The sequence below is a fragment of the Tinamus guttatus genome, unplaced genomic scaffold, assembly GCF_059628265.1.
Source record: "Tinamus guttatus ecotype Peru unplaced genomic scaffold, ASM5962826v1 Tinamus_guttatus_pri_ptg000509l, whole genome shotgun sequence".
Classification (NCBI taxonomy): Eukaryota; Metazoa; Chordata; class Aves; order Tinamiformes; family Tinamidae; genus Tinamus; species Tinamus guttatus.
In genome coordinates this window covers 2355724-2376792 of record NW_028289043.1, presented here as the reverse complement: position 1 = coordinate 2376792, position 21069 = coordinate 2355724, and the positions used below count along the sequence as shown (strand labels likewise).

General features: G+C 38.9%; 1 protein-coding gene across 1 annotated transcript; it reads left to right on the top strand.

Annotated features, from left to right (window-relative positions):
• The first annotated feature begins 573 nt into the window (after nt 1–573).
• Nucleotides 574–19445, top strand: KRIT1 (KRIT1 ankyrin repeat containing). Its single transcript, XM_088533547.1, has 17 exons — nt 574–600; nt 1962–2087; nt 2905–3064; nt 4296–4388; nt 5288–5417; nt 6579–6822; nt 7116–7231; nt 7575–7718; nt 8603–8759; nt 9039–9146; nt 10755–10911; nt 13658–13809; nt 14529–14695; nt 16679–16766; nt 17744–17950; nt 18242–18358; nt 19141–19445. Exons 2-17 carry the CDS (start codon nt 1986–1988, stop codon nt 19207–19209), a joined length of 2211 nt encoding a protein of 736 aa, XP_088389673.1. The 5' UTR covers nt 574–600; nt 1962–1985; the 3' UTR covers nt 19210–19445.
• Nucleotides 19446–21069: the final 1624 nt, after the last annotated feature.

Below are 21069 nucleotides of genomic sequence, written 5' to 3'. Positions count from 1 at the left end.
TTACAACGTTGTTCTGGACCAGAAACGCACTCGTACACAAATAAATGATTAAATAACCCGCAGCCGGCGCTGCACGGACGGAGGGCCCTGGAGCCGCCTTCGCGGGGACCCCTCTGCGCCCTCCCCGGTCCCTCCCGCCACACGCGTCCCCCGGTCCCAGGGGCGGCGGGGAGCCCCGCGCTGCCACGCGGCTCCTGCGGCCGCCGCCCGCCCGCGGGCAGCGCCGGGCGCCCCCGCTCCCTCCTCCGGCCCCCCGGGCGCCCCGCGCACCTACCGGCTTCTCGCGGGGGCTCTGCCCGCCGCGCCGCGCCCCGGCGCCGCCATCCGCTCCGCTGCCGCGCGGGGCTCGGCGCCCGCCGCCCCTTTGCTCGGCGGCGGCTCCCGGCGCCGCCGCGGCCCCGGCGCTCGCGCTCCCGCGGCCAACAGCCGGCAGCAGCGGCAGCAGCGGCGGGCGCTCAGGCCGCCGACCCGGAAACTCATCGGCCGCGGAGGCTCGCGGCGCCCCGACGGGAAGCGGATCCGCCGGGGGCGGGCGCGGGGCGGAGCGGCGCGGCGGGCGGGCGGGCGGGAGGATGCGGCGGCGGCTGCCGGTGGCGCCCGGTAAGGCGGAGGTAGCGGCGCGAGCGGGGCCGGGGCCGTGGCGGGGCGGGGGCGCTGCCGGGGCTGCCCTCGGACACCCCTTCTCGCCCTGCGGGCCCAGCCCCTCCACCAGCGCGGGCGGGAGCTCCGTGTCCCTTCCCCTGCGATCCTGCTGCCCGCGCCGAGGGCCTTCGCGAGCGGTGTGAGGTACCTGCGTGCGGCCGGGTGCTGCCGTGGTGGGAGCCGCTCTCCGCGTGTTTCCCTTGCAGTCCCGCCGCCGCGCGAGCCTTGAGCCCGGCCGCCGATGCCGCTGTCTCCGCCGAGGTGACGGCGCCTGCTGCCCTTCCCGGCTGCTGCTCCCGGCCGCCCTGATCCCGCCAGGAGCGCTGGGATACGCCGGCCCGGAGGCTCCGCTTCCCCCGGGCAGGGGAGGTTCGGTGGGTCTGTGAGTAACGCGTCCTCGCTGGCCGCGTGCCGGGGAAGGGCTTCTGCGGCGGGGCAGGAGCAGGAGCACCGCGGGCTGCCGGAGCCTGGGCCATCCTCTGCCCCGGAGCCAGCGCCCGGAGTGCTTCAGCTACCGCCACGGGGCCTTCCCTCCCGCACCCCCTTGGTAAAGGCGTTCGGCGTCAGGAATTGCCACTTTTAGTTAAAGCAAAGTGTAGCCTTAAATCTGAATGCTCCTCTGACAGCTTTTTGGCAGAACTGAGGACATGTTCCTTCTGGATGCTGTGTTGTGGGGCGAAGTAACCCCCCAGTTTACAGCCCTGATAAAAAAGAATTAAGATGAAAATCCATATTATGGATTATTTTCTTCAGTTCTGCTAGCTAAGCCGTAGGCAAATTTGTGTTCTGCTTCCCATGGGGGTAAAAAAAAAAGGGGGGGGGGGGAAATCACCTTGGATTCCTGTGGAATTGATGGAAATGTAGTACTTTATAGTATGTTTTATAAGTTATGCAGCTTGGCCCTTTTTCAAGTTCTTTTTTTCAACTTCATATTTTTTGAGACTTATTTTGAGTCTTATTTTTTTGAGGGGGCCTTTTGCCTGGCTTGCAAGGCAAAATAGAAGGATATTTGAAAATTCAAAAAAAAAAGCTTTTTTTTTTTGTAAAAGTAGTTTAAAGAAAAGATCATTCATGTTAAATCTCTCCAGTGGAGGATTTACCCCATCCTTTTGTTTGTCTATTTGTTTGTTCGTTTTTGTTTGTTTGAGGGTTTTTTTTTGAAAATGAAGTGGAATTACACAGTCATTGATATTTTTCCAGTTGAAGAAATATAAACGAATAAAGCAAAACATCAGTGGATATAATTACTGTATCCTGGAGTTTAGGGTGTTCTTTTTTTTTTTTAAATTGAACTTTTCTTTCTTGTTCATTGCTTCTAGTGATAGAACTAAAAAGAAGGCAAGATGGGAAACCCAGAAAACATTGGAGATGCATATGTTGCTGTGATTCGTCCAAAAAATACTGCTAGTCTGAATTCTCGGGAATATCGAGCTAAATCCTATGAGGTAAAACATTTTTCTCTATTAAAAATTTTAAAATAATATCTATGATGTTAAAAATAATATATATAGAAATACTGCAGAAAAGCAGATATTGCAGTATGATAGTTGAAACAATGTATGTGCATCATATATATATACTTCCTATGCATTGCCCCGTTGTTACAGTACTGGAAAACTTCACAGTTTTATAAATCTTTGTTGTTGTTGTTGTTCTTTGCACTCCTGTTAGATAGAGAACTATCTATGTTAGTAGGAAACCAGAGACTTACTCATTCTTAAGAAACATACTAAAGCCCAGGCTTCAGAAGTATTCATATGACCAGCTACCATTAATTTCAGTAAGAATTTCTTGTTGGTTGGTTATTTAGGCTCTAGACTTTCTTAGTAAGATCATAAGACATCTTAAATAGAGAAGAGACTGAATATGGTTGTGAAATGAAAAATATCAAACACCAGGAAGTGTTCAAGCAAATACCAGGGCCTCAGGATACTTAGCTATTTTGTTATGCTACATGAACTTGAAGGAATTATTTTTTTAATTATATTCCTTAGTTCTCTAAAGTCCACAAGCTTAAACACTTCAGTATATAAGGAACATGCAACACTTTCTTTTATTTTTTTTAATGTGACTCTGTACGTGCTTCATGGACATATCTTGCGAGTCAGACCTTTCCAGGGCCTTTTGCCCTGTGTGGGGGGGTCAGTACAAGGATGCAGCCTTGCATTTTTCAGTGGTACAATAAAAAACAACAACAAAAAGTGTTCTGTATTTGTTTCAGTTGTGCTTAAACACTGCTTTGCTTGCTTTATTGTTCGAAAGATATTGTTGCTCGAAGTTCCCATTGAAGGCCAAAAGAAAAAAAGAAAGAAGGTTTTGTTGGAAACTAAACTGCAGGGAGGCACTGAGATAGCCCAGAGCATCTTGGATTATGTTTTAGAAGCCACCAAACCAATTTCACCAGCCAATCAGGGTATCAAAGGTAAAAAATTTAATCCAACCTATTGCTGATATTGCTATAAGATATTTTAAAACTGAAATGGGCATAGAGAAGTTGTTTAAAAGCAAAGTATTCAGTTTTTTTTTAAAAAAAGTATTTAGCAAAGTGTTTAGTTTTGGGGATCTAATCAAAAAGGCCTAAAACAATCATATAGCTAATACCTTTGATCTACCTTTGTTTCTCTTTAACTTCAACTCTGTAAAATGTTTACTAAAAGATTTTTACTAAGTTAAACTTCAGTGGTCTGTATTACTTTGTCACGTCATACTGAGATTTATAACTAAACTTTCAATAAATCAGAAGAAAGTGGCTTTTTTAACCTGAATTTCAGCCAAACCCTGACTAGTCCATAGATTATTTCTGACTGCATTGTTAACTAGACAGTATCTACACTACTCTTGGCCTAACTGTACCAGGTATAGGTGTAATTTGATGTGTACATGCTCTTGGTGTTATTGTGACATAGGTGATCTTGCAAACAGCCTCACGCTGGTGCTGATGAAATTGTTTTAGCCTGTTCATTTCACTTCCAGCTTGGTATAACCTAGACTGATTAAAGCACTAAAGATAAAATTTTGCAGGTGGGGATAACTGGTGCTGGATGGACTTACCAAAGCTAATTGAGTAGGAAATGTGAAATAACATAATAGCATTAATACATGTTAGGTACTGCATAGCAGAAATAAAAACAGTCTCGCTCATTGAGTATGAGAGTTTCAAATCGACTCATGGCTATGCACAGTTCAGTGTGGTCTATGCTAAAAAAAGATGCAGTTGACATCAGAAAAGCAAGCAGAATGCTAAATTTTGTAAATGTGGAAGGGAGGATATCATGGAATGCATGATCATATACCTCCGTTTGAATAAAGAACTTGCCCTACCATGGAATATAACATGTACTTGTGACCTACCAGTTCAGAAAGAATCTTGCTTAAACACAGGTGGTTTTGGAGAGGAATCATTTGTAATGACAAATAATAAAGGCCATAGAAAAGTACTATGAAGAAAGGGATTGCAGTCTTGTTATTTTTCAGGTTAATGAGTGCATATATGTTTATGTTCTTTCATAAGTCACTGTCACTTAGATTTTTTAGCTTGCTTAGATTTATGGTAATCACGGTTTGTTTCCTAGAAATCTGGAGGGATAATCCTGCTAATTTTTAAGTTGTCCAAGATTTATTCATTTATTTTTTGCTTTTTAATATTGTCCTAGGAAAGCGAGTAGTGTTGATGAAGAAGTTCCCTCTTGATGGAGAGAAGGCAGGCCAGGAGGCATCTCTCTACATTGTTCCAGCTGTTGTCAAAGGTAACACCAAACATCGTTTTTGAAAGAGTATGGGCTTTAGCAGAAGTTCAGTCAATAATTTCTTGTGAATTTTCATGAATATGTGATATGGCTTTTTCTGTATCTAAGCATTTAAAAGTTAGATTTTGGTGGAAATCCTTCTCTCACAACCTTAAAACCTCTAAAAAGTTATTTAAATTATGGAAAAACTTATCCGATGTATTGCATTTGTTTCTATAGCTATGGCACACTTTTGGTTTAAGCCTCATTTGTTCATTTGATGATTATATTCCAAAATGTTTGCATTATTTTGAAAAAAAATACTAAATGCCAATGTAAATAAGGCATCCAATCAATTCAGTTCTGCGTTGTTTATGCAGAGAAGAATGCTTTGTTAGGCCAATGAATGTTTTTGTGTACAGAAGGGTGAATAAGGTCTTTAAAAGGCAAAATAACTTGCTTGTCAGTAGAGTATTACAAAAATTTTGAAACAAATGTCTGTACTTTTGGGGAAATTCTTCATTTGTTCTTTGGGATAAGGCTTAAGGATAGAAACTGTCAAATAAACAAACATGATTGGAGGATTGGAGTTACCAACAACAGTAAATTCCAAAAAAAAAAAAAAAAAAAAGGCTTGCTTTGTTTTGTTTTTCACCAGTCTACATTTATAATTATTTTTCATATAAATCTGATCACACTTGTAGAATAATAACTGAACACTTTAGGCTTTGTAAAGGTACTCTGTTGAGTTATAGTGAGTTTTTTACGTAAGGACTTTAGGTAATTTGGAAAAAAAAATCTTCTGTAGCGTTAAAAAAAAAAACAACCTCATTTAGCTGGGAATGTGTAACTTAGAAGATCCAGATGGGAAAGTAAGCTTCTTTCTGTTGGTGTGTCTTCAGAGTCTCTTTCCTTTTCAGATAATACAAAATACACGTACAGCCCTGAATGCCCCGTGTTCTACTGCTTACAAGACATCATGAGGGTCTGCAGTGAGTCCAGCACCCATTTTGCTACGCTTACTGCAAGGATGCTAATTGCCTTGGATAAGTAAGAACAGCCATTTGTAAAAATACCCATGTTAAAATAGAAGATAAACAAGGACATATGTTGATGTAGCAAGTAGTTTTACAGCAGCCTTCTGATTAAGAAGGCAATCATAGTAAAGTGCTATTATTGCCTTCTTTGCAGGAGTAAGGCTGTTGAACTGTGCTTTAGCAGCCCTCCATCTCCAGGAACAGGGAAGTTCTGTATTTATGTGCATCTTATTCTGCCACACAGTACTGAAGTTAGGCAGAACTTTTTTCACTATTTCAAATTTGAAACGACCTACTTTTTCTTTCTTTATCTTTCCATTGTAAATCGCTAAGTGTATATATATATATATATATTTGTATTCTGAAGTACATGTTGATGAGAAGCTATTTACAGAAACCTAAATATAGACGAAGCTTTAGGCCCTTGGTTAACATGCATCCTGTTCAATGTAATTGCTAAATTTATTCTGCTGTTAAATAAAAGCATAGTTACCCAAAAATAAACATGAATATTCTTCCTTGAGTCCTGTTTTATATGTGGCAGGAGAAGAACACAGCAAGTAGACAGTGATGATGATTTCTACCTCCAGCTTGCCTGTGATTCCTACCTGATTTGGCATCTGTGAAACTATCAAACGGCCTCCCTTTTTCTCTTTCCTCACTTCTCCCTAAGTAACAAAACAGATGAGTTGAAAGATTTAAGTCTGCACTGCTGTATCCTCCTTTAAGTTTCTAAGTTTGTATGTTGAGAGTAGTACTACCATAAACTGAAAAAGAATGTGTTAATGTAATTTGTTGGTGTGTTTTGGCATTAACTCATGTGGCTATTACCTCAACGTATTATTTCCTTTTCTTTGAGAATTTGCATCTGCAGGAAATGTATCTGAGTAGATGATATATACATAAATAGTATAAAATGCCATTTGCATAACTGTGTTGTGTTTGCAAAGTTTCATGTTTGGGAATTAATTTAGTGCTCTAACAACAGCTGCACACATGGTAATTAAAACTTAAGAATTTTTTAGATGAGTTCATAGCCCAGTAATTTTGCAGACATAAGGCCATATTTTTTTGTCATACATACAACCCTTAATCAAATGAAATAGTGGGCAGACATGACAAAAATAGTCCTTTTTTGCTTGATAATGAATTACTTGTCCATTCTCTTCTGCAGGTGGTTGGATGAACGCCATACCCAGTCTCACTCCATCCCAGCTTTATTCAGACCATCTCCTCTTGAGAGAATTAAAACAAATGTAATAAACCCTGCCTATGCTATAGAACCTGGTCAGACAGAGAGCTCATTACACATGGGTTATACTGCCCTAGAAATAAAGAGTAAAATGTTGGCATTGGAGAAGGCAGATGTGTGTATCTACAATCCTTTGTTTGGCTCTGACCTTCAGTATACTAACAGGGTAAGTACTATATTTTCTTTTAATATTTGTGAAACTTGCATATATTTTTACTTTACATTTCATTCCTGTATTTGATGTGAGTGTGCTTTATGTTTAATATAATCGGGTGTATTTATTGTGTACTTTTTGCCAAATTAGATTTTCAAATTCACACATTTGAGCACCAGTTACTTCAGCTGTAGAAAGCTATGCTCATAACTTTGGTTCCAAGAGAATACATGGCTTTGATGGGGGATTGTTTAGTCAAGTGTCATCAAGATTTTTCTTTTCAGTTTTAAACTGTGTCTCTGCAGGTTGACAAAGTGGTAATAAATCCCTACTTTGGCCTTGGAGCCCCGGACTATTCAAAAATTCAGATTCCCAAAAGAGAAAAGTGGCAACGTAGCATGAGCAGTGTCACCGAGGACAAGTACTGTGTTACATTTCTTTCTCATTAATAAATTATTTGGCAAATTAGAGTAATACTTGGTGGACTTGGTCAGAATGAGATTCCTATTACTTCGGTACTTTGGTACTGAGGTACAAGATTTAAATTACAAAGTAAAATCAAGGAAGCATTTCTTGGCATAAGGAAGAGCTATGCCTTCTTGCAACTGAAATACAAGTTGTATGAATATTGATGCATCTTAATGGCTTGAGCTTCATCTTTATTCTTTATATAGCTCTATGGTTAGTCTTGTGTCATTTAAAAAAAATCTTATTGAAATATTTCTGAACTGTGTTTTCCTCCTGTTTCCTGTTTTCAATCACAGGGAGCACCAGTGGGTAGATGATTTCCCCCTTCATCGCAGTGCTTGTGAAGGTGATTCTGATTTACTGAGCCAGCTTCTGGATAAAAAGTTTTCTGTTAACCAGTTGGATAGTGACCATTGGGCGCCCATTCATTATGCGTGCTGGTGAGCCACCTGAGTCTATTTTTGCTAAATGCCTTCTGCTATCATGAGTTTTTAGCACTAAGAATCTATGTAAGTTATCATACAGACTCGGAAATGAGAGACTGAGAAACTATAGACTTTTACAGCGTTACTGTAATATATGTTAGTGTTAACTGTTCAGAGATGCATTGCTTTACATTTTGAGATCATTTTAGGTCGCTGAGATCTACCTGAATGGTTTCTGAGGAAACCAAATATGGTGACCTGATTATTAAATACTTAACCTCCTGCCTCTTCTCTGTCCTCTGGAGCATCTATTTTGGAACTCCTGGGTATAGACTAGGGTGGTAACTCTTGCTTGGTTGTTGGTTAAAGTTTATGAGCAGCCTGATGACAACATGGCAATAGCTGAGCTCCATTGAGCAAGTGTTTGTGATAGTCATATTTTGAGCAGGAAGACTGACTGTTTGACCTCCAGAGATTTCTTTTCACCTAACATTTATGATTCTGTAATTCTGTGAATGCTTCAGAGTATTACTCATCTATTGTAAAAATATTTTTGTTTTGTCTTTAAGCAAGGCAGTCGTTTATTTGTAATAATAGCTGATTACATGAAGAACCTGAAAATCAAACATGATTATAAAAGGATGAAACTTGTTTTGTGTGCATGTTTCAGAAAGTGCATAAAAGGCATACACAAGATTTAAGTCATATATTTTTTTTGGATGGTGACAAATGTTATCTTAATCCAGATGTAAATGCAGAAAAAAGAATCAACTACTGAAACATAAGATACAATCCAATTACAGTAATATATGTTTTCATTTTTGGGAATATCTTTGAGAGTATCTGAAAAACGGTTTATTTTACGTTTGCTATCTGTTCTGCTTTTCATCTATGTGCAGGTATGGAAAAGTTGAAGCCACTCGAATGCTGCTGGAGAAAGGAAAGTGCAATCCCAACCTTCTGAACGGGCAGCTGAGCTCTCCCCTTCATTTTGCTGCTGGAGGCGGCCATGCCGAAATAGTGCAAATTCTACTGAATCACCCAGAAATCGACAGAGTGAGTTCAGTTTGTATCAGTGCATAAAAGTTTTAGCAACAGATGCTGGTTGGTGCAGGGAAAATGCTGTGTCCGCAGATCACAATGCAAAAACATGGTGATCCTGTTGCCAAAACCTGTTTAAATGCTTTTCAGTAACTTTCAGTATTTTTTTCCCATTGCATTATCAATTAAATCATTGAACCCTAAAATTAATGATTTTTAATTATCTCAAAAAAGTTAGCATTTACTTATCTCCAGTGAAAACAATGTATTATTGGTGTTTCTGTTTGTTTCTAGCACATTACTGATCAACAAGGAAGATCTCCACTGAATGTCTGTGAAGAAAACAAACAAAATGAATGGGAAGAAACTGCAAAACTGCTGAAGGAAGCCATGAATAAACCTGTATGGTTTCATTTTCTAAGTAGTTTAAAGTTTATATTATAACTTACACACAAACACTGAGAGAAAGTTAGGCCCATTTATAGTTGTTATCAGAAATATGCAGTTATGCATGCTTATTTTTTTCAGTATTTTATATGTAATGTCACTTATTCAGTATTGACAAAGCTAACATTTTTCTCTCTTTAAATGTTTCTATTGATGTAAGGCTTCAAACATGATGTTTTCATTTATCTGTGGGAGCATCACATCAGCTGCTCATTTTATCTGGTACTCCTCATTCAGCCATTAGGTTTCTTTATGTCTTACCATCTTATGTGTGACATATGAGTGTTGAGCTGACTAAATGTAGGCTTCTACAAAATTAGACTTTTATCAGTTAGTCAGCCTAAGGCTTCCTTTGCAGTCAGTGGAGATTTAGCAGGCTAGTAAACAAATTTTATGATGCCATCATACTTTCATCCTGAAGTATATTTAAGATAGATGAATAAAAAAGCACTTGTTCCTTTTCTTTGAATTCGGATGGAACTTCTAACTCCGTAGTTAGATGACAGTAATTCATCTACCAATTATTTTTTAAGGTGTTTTAAAGAATCTTCAAGTTATTCTATATGAATGAATCTTCCAAAATAAAGGGGGAGTTGACCACCCTTACACTTGTTCTTGTGATACAGTTGATCAAATGGCAATTGTCTAATTACTCTGAAAGACTAACGCATGCCTTTTAAGTAGATTTCCCAGAACAGAAAGTGATATTATGTTGTAATCTGTTGCTGTTGATTTAATACAGTAAAATTAAAAGTTTAATGAAAGAAACTATTGCAACGGGAATTACAGTGATTGCTGCAGTTAAATTGACTAATTTTAACCTCATTTTCACTTGGTTATTTTCCAAGGCATTCATCTTCTTTTTTTTTTGCAGAAGTTTCTATTACTGATCTCTTGGGTTTTAAGAACTAACCAGACTTGAGGAGGAGAAATAAGTTTTTTTGCAACTTGTTGTTTAAGCAATAATTCTTTGAAAGTTATTCTTTGATAATTATTCTTTAAGCAAAAATTCTTTGAAAGAATTTTGAAGGGGAAAATAATTTATGATTAGTAGTTTTATAGAAGTGCTAAAAGTTCTTAGTGAGATTGTATTCCTGTATTGGGATCGAATTACTGATTGGTTGATAGAAATGTTAGATTAAGAAATAATCTAATATTAGATTATTAGATTTAAGGATAGGAACATTAGATTTAAAGATAGACTAAATGAAGGGAATAACACCATATCCTGCCAGGAATGGTGAGAAGGAGGTTTCAGGATATGCAGAGCCCAAATTCCTCAGAACTTTTAGATAGCTGCTTGCTTTGAGTTCAACAGAAGGGAAGCCCTAAAATATCATTAGGATTTTTCTTTGTTTGTATGTTAGGAAGTACAGTATAAGAACTTGCATAGGACATGAAACAAGCCATTTGGATAAACAGTAAATTTGCAGGAGTTGTGCAGTGTTTTTTTTCTCAACGGTGTGGTCGTTGCTGAATTACGATGAAATTGCTTGCCTCTTCATAAGCACTAATGGAAAGATAAGATTTTAAGAAGTGGCTTATTTAATATTTTTTATGCAGTATGAAAAGGCACGAATCTATCGTATGGATGGGTCATACCGCTCTGTTGAGTTGAAACATGGAAACAATACAACTGTACAGCAGATAATGGAGGGGATGCGTTTGTCTCAAGAAACTCAGCAGTACTTTACCATCTGGATCTGTTCTGAGAACCTCAGTAAGTAACAAGGAAGACTCTTACACCCAGTCTTCCAGTTTTCCACTTTTTTTTTTTTTCCTTTTGGCAGAGGGAGAGGAAGGGGGAATTATATTGTCAGAAAGAAGGGAAACTGAAGGGCTAGTTTTCTAGCCGTTCTGTATTGCCCGCTCTGTATCAGTTTTCAGAAGCCATCTTTTAGGATTCTCTACTCCTGAAATCTGCAGAGCTCCTGCAGTTTTGTGTTTGAAAGTAACCAGAAGACAGTGTATAGAAGAACATGGAGAGGCAGCTGAAGTTTAGTTGGAGTTCTTGAATTCTTAGCATTTTTAGCAACAATCAAGTCATATTGAAGTCTATATTTGGATGTAGTAGGATGTGGGATTTGAGTAGTTTTGAGTAATCCTTTCCAAAATATCAACTTGTGGTTAAAGTGTGTAATTGTTCATACTTCTTTTGGGGAAATAGTATTACTCAAACAGTGTGCAGAGTAAACTTGAGAGAGCTTACCACTGGAATTAGAGCTCATTTTTATGATTTCATACTTGTAAGTGGCTGTTTTTTTTTTTTTTAAATCATCTTTGTAATGTTTTAGCCAGTTTGTCGTCTGCACATCAGTAAAACATCCAGGAGCCATAGGCTTTAGTTCTTCTTTTTTCAGCAGAACTAAATTATATTCTTCTCAAAGAGAAGAGTTAACTAATGTCTAGACTGATAATATGTTTTGTACCTGCCAGAGTCTCTCTCATCTCTGTTTATTTAATTTCCTGTGCCTTTTACATGAGGACTGAGACCCAAATTTCTCTTCCCCTTGCTCAAGCCATTCGATCCCGCAGTCCACGGCTCTTAGACAGAGAGGGGTGAGAAGGAGGCGAATGGGCACTACCCCACAATCCACAGTCACAGTTCAACTGGAATTCCTGGAGTGGTTGCCTCCAAGATTTAGAACAAGGTGCAGTTAGGTGAGGGAATTTTGCACTTAGACCACAGTATGAGGGACATCAATATAGTTAGATTTGGGTTGTAAAGGTAAACAGCTTTAGTTACAGTATGTTGCATATATTTCATGATTATATGTATAATGCAGATTACAGTAACCATAGTTACTAAGATTTGCCATAAGCTGCTAAGACACTTTGTCATGGAGAGTGCAAATTGGTTGCATGGTTCTACCAGCCAGTTGCTCCCAACTGAGTCTGCAATTTTGGTGGACTTCTTTTCCACCTGCTGCATCCGCCTGGGTTGCGAGTGGCGTGGTAGGGAGGTGCTTGGGCTGGGTGCGCAGCAGAGGTCCACGGTGAAGTTCAGGAGGCTGCAGCCTCCTCGTTCAGCATCACATTGAGAGCAGCACATGTTGGTGCAGTTGTATCACTAGTAGCTTGTGCTTGGTTGTTTATCAGATTATATGCTGTGGCATTAGATAATATTAGAATTGCTGGTTGTTCAGCTAGAGCTGCAGTAACTTTTCTGTTTCTGGCTGGGGCTACTCCCACTCCAAAAGGAGATTCCAGCCAAAACTTGGCCACGCCAGGAGGCCTCTGCCGTTATCCCCGTACTTGGTGTCCCTGCCACCTCAGTGCTCAGCCCACCCAGTGCTCTGGGCAGAGCAGAGGGAGGCTAGGTGCACTCTGTGCCCGGGTTAGGAGGATATAGGTGGATGCACAAAGACCCAGCAGAACAAGCCCCAACAAGGCTGGCTGGAGCTGTTGCTTCTGTTGGGTCGCAGTTGCTGGAAGGTAGTTGAGCAAATTTGAACCAGCACCCTGGATCTCCATGGCAGACACAGCCTAGCACAGCTGGCATAGAGCAAGAGGTAGTGCATAAAAACATTCCTGTTGGAGGGCTCTCCTACTCACTCCAAGAGTCAGGAGGTAGCAAGACTTCTGATTTACTATGTAAAATTAATTATATGCTTTCATTATATAAGGAATGCCTAGTACTTTGTTACATACAGACCATAGTTTTCTTGTACATCAGAAGGATGATGTTTCCCTATATTTGAATGTAGGATGGATAAGTGAGGTGAATAGACTATAAAGTATCCCAAGGTGAAAGTCAGAGTAGTGATAATGAGATAAATGCAGTAATGAGGAGGTAGAAAGCAAAAAACAAAGGAAGAGCTGCACTAACAAGGAGAGGCAGGATAGGTGAATGAGCATACCTGTGGATATGGACTAGCTATTAGCAGAATTTTGATTTGACAGAAGGACTTGAAAAATTGCATGATTGTAGCCTGTTAGGAGCCATGATGCTTTACAGATAAAAAAAAGGCATGTCCGTTATGAAAAGTGTATGGTGTGTACATCCAGGTAGTGGCAAATGCCTTTATAAGATAAGATGTGTCTGTACTTTCCAGTCAAAATCTCACTTTTAGACTTTGTATTTCTCCCAGAATAATTGACACAACACTCTAACATTTTTATTATTGTGATTTTATTTAGTATGGTATTTGGATGGCTGGCTTTCCAGAGGCCTTTAACTTCTAGCTTTAAGATCTGTTTAGTATTCCATTAATTTTTAAAATATAATTTTACTCTTGAGAAGTTGACAATAATAAAGATTCATCATTAGTGCATTTATTGAATTGGCTGTGAGTTTTGTCAATAAATCCGTATTTTAAAAAACATTTCTAGATAGCAGTTTAGAAAACATAGGGAGGAAATGTTGCTTTAATGAATCCTCTGCTTCAAATGTTCTGATTCAGTCACCCATGTATGTCCTGGTTTATTCTGTGTGTTTATTTATAAACAAAATTGTTACTTTCCAGGCCTCCAACTAAAGCCATATCACAAGCCTTTGCAGCATATTCGAGACTGGCCCGAAATATTCACTGAACTGACAAACTTGGATCCTCAAAGGGAAACTTCACAGCTTTTCCTGAGGAGAGATGTGAGACTTCCATTGGAAATTGAGAAAAAGGTCTGCACTTCAAAATTACGATCAGAGGCGGCAGAGCACTTGTACCATCAGCACTCACTGTGCTTAGTGACCTTTCTCTGTAATACTTTGGGTGTGCAGGTTCTTTTCCTGTCTCTACCATTCACATATAAACATATACTCTAATCTCCCCGCTTCTCTGCTGTTTAGTTCTTCAGTGGGCTTTGTGTCCCCATCTTTACCTGTCTCAAACCTGCCCTATTTCCTTTTCTCCTATCACGGTTTTTCAGATATTTAGCTGATCAGTTTCAATGGGACTATTCAAACTTATATTCAAAATGGTTGTCTGAGGAAAAAACGCAGTGTATAGCACTAAGGAAATAGATTTTTAAAAAAAAATTCTGATGCGTTTTGTTGACCGATATTTATAGAGTGGAATAGAGTGAGATGTTTATAAGTCTGACACACTGAATTTGATATATTTCTCAGGAACTTCTAACTGGGCATGGTGTGCTAGTCACCTGCAATTTAAAAGCATGTTATATAAGTAAAGTCTATAATTAAGTCATTGAAAATATTTCTGTATTATATTTTTTCTATTACTAGGCATTGCTAAAATACACATTTCAGGGAGATCGCCTTTTGTCTTCCATCTTTGAATCAATGAGAAATGTATTAAGTATTCAGTTACACTCTAGTGTAAGTATTAAGTTCACTTTCTATTTACAAGGAAATCATGCTATTTATTTTTTTTTCAATAGATTGAGGATCCACTGGCCATTCTTATCCTGTTTGATGAAGCCAGGTATAATTTGCTGAAAGGTTTCTATACATCACCTGATGCCAAGCTGATCACACTGGCAAGTCTGTTGTTGCAAATAGTCTATGGAAATTATGAGAGCAAGAAACATAAACAGGGCTTTCTAAAGTAAGTATGTATTTAAAGTTAGTCTTTTTCTTTATGAAGGAAATTTTAGACAGGACCTAATCTCAAATAAACTTCGGGTATACTTCAACAACTATTCTTCTCCATCACTGTTCTGGTCCAGAGCGTCCCATAAACCCCGTAAGTATTCACAGAATCTAGATGTGGGGGGTGAATATGGACAAATCTATACCAAGATGGAGAAACATCAAAATGAGTAATGGGCTTTTAATGGGACTGACACTTGACAGAACAACTCACTTAGGGCGATGGAGAAGAAACCTCTTACTGTGTCCAGCTAGACCAGCTTCTGGGGTTGGATTTCTTCCCTCTCTGAGAGCACTGTTGAGAGATGCAGCATCTTTTCTGACACTCCCATGTGGATTGTTACACTAAACTGCTCAGAAACAGCACCAGTAGTGCCCTGCCAGATGGTGTTTTTCTCTGCCCTTCTCTCCACTTGCCTGAGCAACAGCAGCTGAGCTGTTCTTGGGTGTATTTTTTCTCCCATGCACATATTTTCAGCAGTATCTCCACATACTTACCGGGATTTTATTTCATTTCGGAGTGCACCTTCGCTCCTGCTGCCACTTTCTCCATCCCAACTCATTCATGTAACAGCAGTTGTGTTATTTTGGGATGTTGGGATGTATTGGCTTTTTTTTTTTTTTTTTGGTCCTATTCTTCGGGCCAAATCCATCACTTAATCATGGTGCATTTATGCACCGTGATTACTCTGCTGTAAGCGTGGGCAGCCCCTGAAAGGGCTACCTGTACGGATTTCACCTGTGCCCTGCTTTCTTTGCCTTCTGGTAAGTACAGAGGCTTTGGGAGCACAGAACAAGCCGGATGAATGAGCTCACTGACTGGAGAACTTTTGGGTGGGCTGTTCAGTAGGTTCAGCCCTTGGCCCATCTCCCATCTTGTCTTCTTGGTAAATCTGCCTCACCAGCAGCGGTGGTCAGTTAAACCCAGCTGGGTTTAGTATAAGCTCTGATGTGTTCCTTGGCTTTCCTTTCCCCTGTTTAGGTAGGGCTAGTGGGGAAAAAATAGTTTGGGCCAGATGGGAGAAGCCTGTGGGCACTGGGGTAAGCAACCAATGCATCTTCAGCTGGAGACGTTTAGAAATACATACCTGTTTTGTTCCCCTTCAGACAGATGACTGAAAAAGTGGAGATTTGCAGAGGTTAGGTACCTGTGGTTGGGATTTTTGAAGCTACTACAGACATCTGCAGTTTTATATGCTGATAATTTTTAAATATACCCTGGCTTTTGTTTGTATGATAATATCCTTGAAGATGTGCATATGTTGTTCTTATGCAAAGGAGACAGTATGTGCTGTTATTGACAGATATAAATAAAAAGGATTAAAAATTTCTGAAAGCTAGGAAGGTATTTGAGACTATATTAATTGTGCATAAATAAACAGGAAGGACTTCCTTCAGTGTTTGGGGGGAAAAAAAAGGGCACTTTGTATAAATTGCCTGATTTCCATATCATGTGACCTAACTTTCATGTTAGATTAAGTCTTTGGTAGTGCACAGTCAGTATTTTGTGTAACTGAATGGTGCAGTGAAGAGAAGGGTGCCAATGAGCCGTGTCCCTGGCTTTTGAGTATTGGCTATTTGGGTCTAAATGACCCCCTGTATCTAATTTTGGCTCCCAAACTGGAAATCAATGAATTGGTCTGGTGAGCACTGAATAGTCAGGTGATGACCATGCAGCCAGCATCTCCTTTCCCTGTCACATCTGCAAGTGGTAACACAAAACTGTCTATAGAGGATCTGCATTAGAGGGTTGTACCATGTCTTAGGAAGCCTTGTCTCACCAGCTGAGAAGCTTTCTGCAAGAGAAGCCAGGACAGAACAGGAGCTGGCATCTTAGCTCCAGATGTGTAGCTTGAAGATGCAAGCTGGCAGATTTTGTCCTTAAGGTTTACTGAAATAAAACTATTGTGGGGTGTTTTTTCTGCTTTTTTTCCCTCAGTGAAGAAAATCTTAAATCTATAGTACCAATCACTAAGCTGAAAAGTAAAGCTCCTCATTGGACAAACAGGATACTTCATGAATACAAGGTGAGGTAAATAGTCAAATTCTAGAAATTCATACCTGAAATTTTTGACTGTTTTATTATCAGTTAATGTATGAAAATAGTGGTATATGAAACTAGAAATGTGCGTTGAATTTTCAAGTTGGGTTGTTGGAATGATGTTTTTCTTGTATAGTTGCAGCTGATCTGTTTGCTAGAAGTAAATACAATTGTGTCTTCTATTCATTTAACTGCAGTGGGGCCATTGCTAGTTCAGATACATGTAAAATATAAGTCAGAGTATATTTTTGTGAAATCTACTTGTGACAGATCCACAAAGTCCTTTTTCCCAGTTCAGCTTGTACATTAGGGACCAATTAGCACTCATACAGACTCCCTTGACTAGAGTCTAGCAGAAAGCCTAGAAGACTTCTTACCTTTCCCTTCAGGAGAGTGTATGCAAGAATGGATACAGCTCCTTAGTCTTCTAGACGCTGTTATGGGAGGGAGGAGCTGGAGGGCAGGGAAGGGGAAAGGAGCTGTTCTTCATTCCAAAGAGATTGATGTGTTTTACATTTTCTTAAAATAGCTATGTAGAACGTAGACAACCATCCTCCATACCCGCAATCATGGCCTCAACTTCTAGTTAGACTGGATTAGACCTATCTGAAGGAAGAACTGTTAGTTTTATGGGTTCTGATGGATTTTGTGTCAGATGGGTGCTTACCAATTTATCCCTGATAAACATGAGATCTTGCTGATAGTGGCTAAAATGTGCAGATTGGCAGAGGTTAGGTGCCTGTGGTTGGGATTTTTGAAGCTACTACAGACATCTGCATTCAAATCTTCTTCAGCATCTGAGCCTTTCTTTGGATCTAGGTTTTACTTTAGAGGTGATTTTTGAGGGGGCAGTTGTTGGGAAAGCACTTTGGGAGTACTAGCTTCCATTAAACATTGCATCTTTTCAAATAAAAACAGTTGTTTGGGAATCTTTGTTTATTGCCACTGTTCCTTTATTTCTAGAATCTCAGCACCAGTGAAGGTGTAAGTAAAGAGATGCATCATCTTCAGCGCATGTTTTTGCAGAATTGCTGGGAGATTCCTACTTACGGAGCAGCCTTTTTCACAGGACAGATATTCACCAAAGCCAGTTCAAGTAGCCACAAGGTCATCAAGGTTTATGTAGGAGTAAATGTAAAAGGGCTGCACCTTCTCAACATGGAGACTAAGGTCAGCTTCAGCTTAAGTGAACTGCCGATAATAGCTGTTAAGTTTCATCCTGTTCCCTTTAATTCTCTGTGCTAATTGTCATTTTGCGTCAAGAGTGTTTGGTTAAACTTGATTATAAAGATTTTCAAGATTTTAAGATCTTTGTAAGGTATTAATAATAGCCTTTATCACTCACCTACTTCATAAGCTACAACTGTTCTAAGTTAAAATCCTGTTTAAGTGAACAGAGGAAAATTCAGTTTCAGTGTAGAGAGTATTTTCTGAGTGATAGTTTTCTACATTTCGTTGTAGGCCTTACTCCTCAGTCTGAAGTATGGTTGCTTTATGTGGCAATTGGGAGATGGAGATACATGTTTTCAAATCCACAGTCTGGAAAACAAAATGAGCTTTATTGTGCATACCAAGCAGGTAAGCATGGATTAAAATATAGCTTGCCAAATTTCCTGAGACTCTTCATTCTTGTGATTGACCACCCTTGTAGAGTTTAAAATAAGCCCAAGCCAAGTCCCCAGAAATATGTTTTTAAAATGAGATTTTTAAAAATTAATATTTCGGAATGTTTGGTTGTTTTCCTAGCTTGTGAAGCCTCTAGGGTGCATAACACATGAAACACATTTATATCAGGAAGGGGGGCGGAGGGGAAAGAAAATTGTTTGTTGAATAATTATACATGAACTATCATCAGACTCTAAGGATATTTCCAAATATGACAAGAAACACGAAGTTACAGAGTTGGTAACTTTGCAATTAAAACTAGATGAGTTTGGGAAACTGAGGATATGTTTTATAAAGCAACTTCCTTAGCATTTGCTATCAGTAACTTTGCTTGATGGTGCTTTGTGAATGCCAGATAGGAATGCTTGTTCTACCTCCAGCCTACTAGTGGTTATATGTTAAGTCATGGCAAAGTGCTTTGTGATGAGATTACAATTATCTGTTTTGGGCAGAAGTTGTTTAACTGATTATTCCATATTAAAATGGTTGTAGGAGGGGAAGTGGTTGAATATTTGTAAACTTACTTTATGATATATGATAAAAACCTAGGTACAGTTTTCATTTTCCTTATCTCTAAAATGAGATATCTTTTGAATTTATTTGCTTTCTACTGGCATTTAGCATATTCTTAAATTGATTTTATCTGTCTTATTTTGTGAAATGCTGATAGAATTTACTTGTTTACCTTTACACAGGCAGGTCTCGTTGTAAAACTTCTGATGAAATTAAACAGCCAGTTAATGCCAAGTGAAAGAAACGAATGATGGACAATAGTTAAGGAACAGCATCTTCTGGTTAAGGAAAAATAACTTTATTCTTGTCATAACAAAACATTCATGTATGTGAAATTTACAGAATGGAAAAGTAAATGTGTACAGTTTTTTAACTTGGTACAAAAGCTGCATGCTTTATTTTTTTAAAAGTATAAAATATTATTTTTATAAGTATATTTTGTTTCATATATAAGCTATTGTAAGGCTTGAGCTGAACCGATAAAGCTGATGAAATAATTTACCAATTTAGGGGAGAATAACACAAATAAGACTTCGATCCCAGAAGATTATGGGATTGCCAGTGCCAACAAGCAAGTTACTAACTTTACTGGTCATTCTGTGGAATATCAAGGAGGCTGTATGTGTTACAGTATTTTGCAGACAAACTACTTTTAAGATACTGCTGATTAAGTATGCTTAGAAGACCATCTCCTGCTTTGAGCAACTACATTTGATACTTTTTTTTGGTTTCCGATAAACCTGATAGCTGACTTTATTTTTACTCTTTATCATACTGAATATTTTGTATTTGTATTTATTCTAAATGTTGCATGAGGATGTCAGAAGGGAAATACTTTAAATCATTCAGAAACCTTATTAAATATTTAGCATGCTTGTTTTAAAATAACAAGATTTCTGTGTTTGCTGTGCAATATGTGTAAAGAAGGGGGAGGATGTAGACTTACCAATAAATCTTATTCAGAGGACTTCAGAAAGCTTAAGAAATCTTGTCCTGGACAAGAGTGAGTAAACACAACACAGAGTGAGTAAAGTTCATGTTCAGAGTTCAGACCAATTTTCCTATTCCTTACTTAAGTTTCTCAAGAGCCCAGACAGTGCAGGATGCAGGAATGAAGAGTTACAATGCAAGGAGGTCAGACACAGTCTATAAACATTCTGCCTGATGTTTGCAGAGTCAGGGTTTTATCTTAGCAAGTTATCTTAAGTGGGATTATCATTTCATTTCTTAATAGTTCAGGGTTTTTTTTACACCTTTTAAGTGTTTGAAAAGATTTGCATGCTGATTCTGATTTTTTTTCAGGCAACTTTCAATCCATTTCTAAATACATATATTTTCTTAGTATGCCTAATTAAAGGGAAAATTATGCAATAAGGTTAAAAATGTTGTAATGTTTCCCTCACCTCCATCAAATAATGGTATGGACTATCTCTGTAGGGTTTGAAGCATGTGCTTGGTAAAGCATGTGTAGAAATACTATCCAGAACACAAATCTTTTAAACCTCTGTTTGTATTTCGGAGTTTTAACTCTGTTTGACTCTTCATTCCATGTAAACTGAGTGCCAAAAGTGTGCAATGTTTTGTAGAAAAGCAAAAATATTAAGAGTTATCTCTAAAAAAAATGTTAGAAAACTATGCTGTTTTGTAGTGTCTTAATATTTGTATTTAAACTTCTAAAACAGTAAATACAATGTAAGAAATTACAGTAATAAGCAATTTTTAAAAAATGAACAGAAGACTGAATTTGTGATCTTAGCAAGATGTACTTTGCTACTTCAGCTTCATTGGCATGTAATTAAAAGGAAATCTTCATGGATTATTATCTTTTATCTGTACTGAAAGCAGCAGTTATGTCCTTCACGGTGCATCCTTGCTATCACTCGGCACTGCTATCGGATACATACTTTGCTGTATAGCACTTTGTTAGAAAACCAGACGAAAAAATCTTGAAATGTATAGGTGTACGTTTAACAACAGTATAAATATGCCTTACTGCTGTGTAGTTCTTTCTGCCAATATCTTTATTACTATCTAATAAATGGTTTGCTAAGTAGTCACATTGGTTTTATTACTACAGCCATGATGAAAGTGTCATCAAATTGCTTTATTAG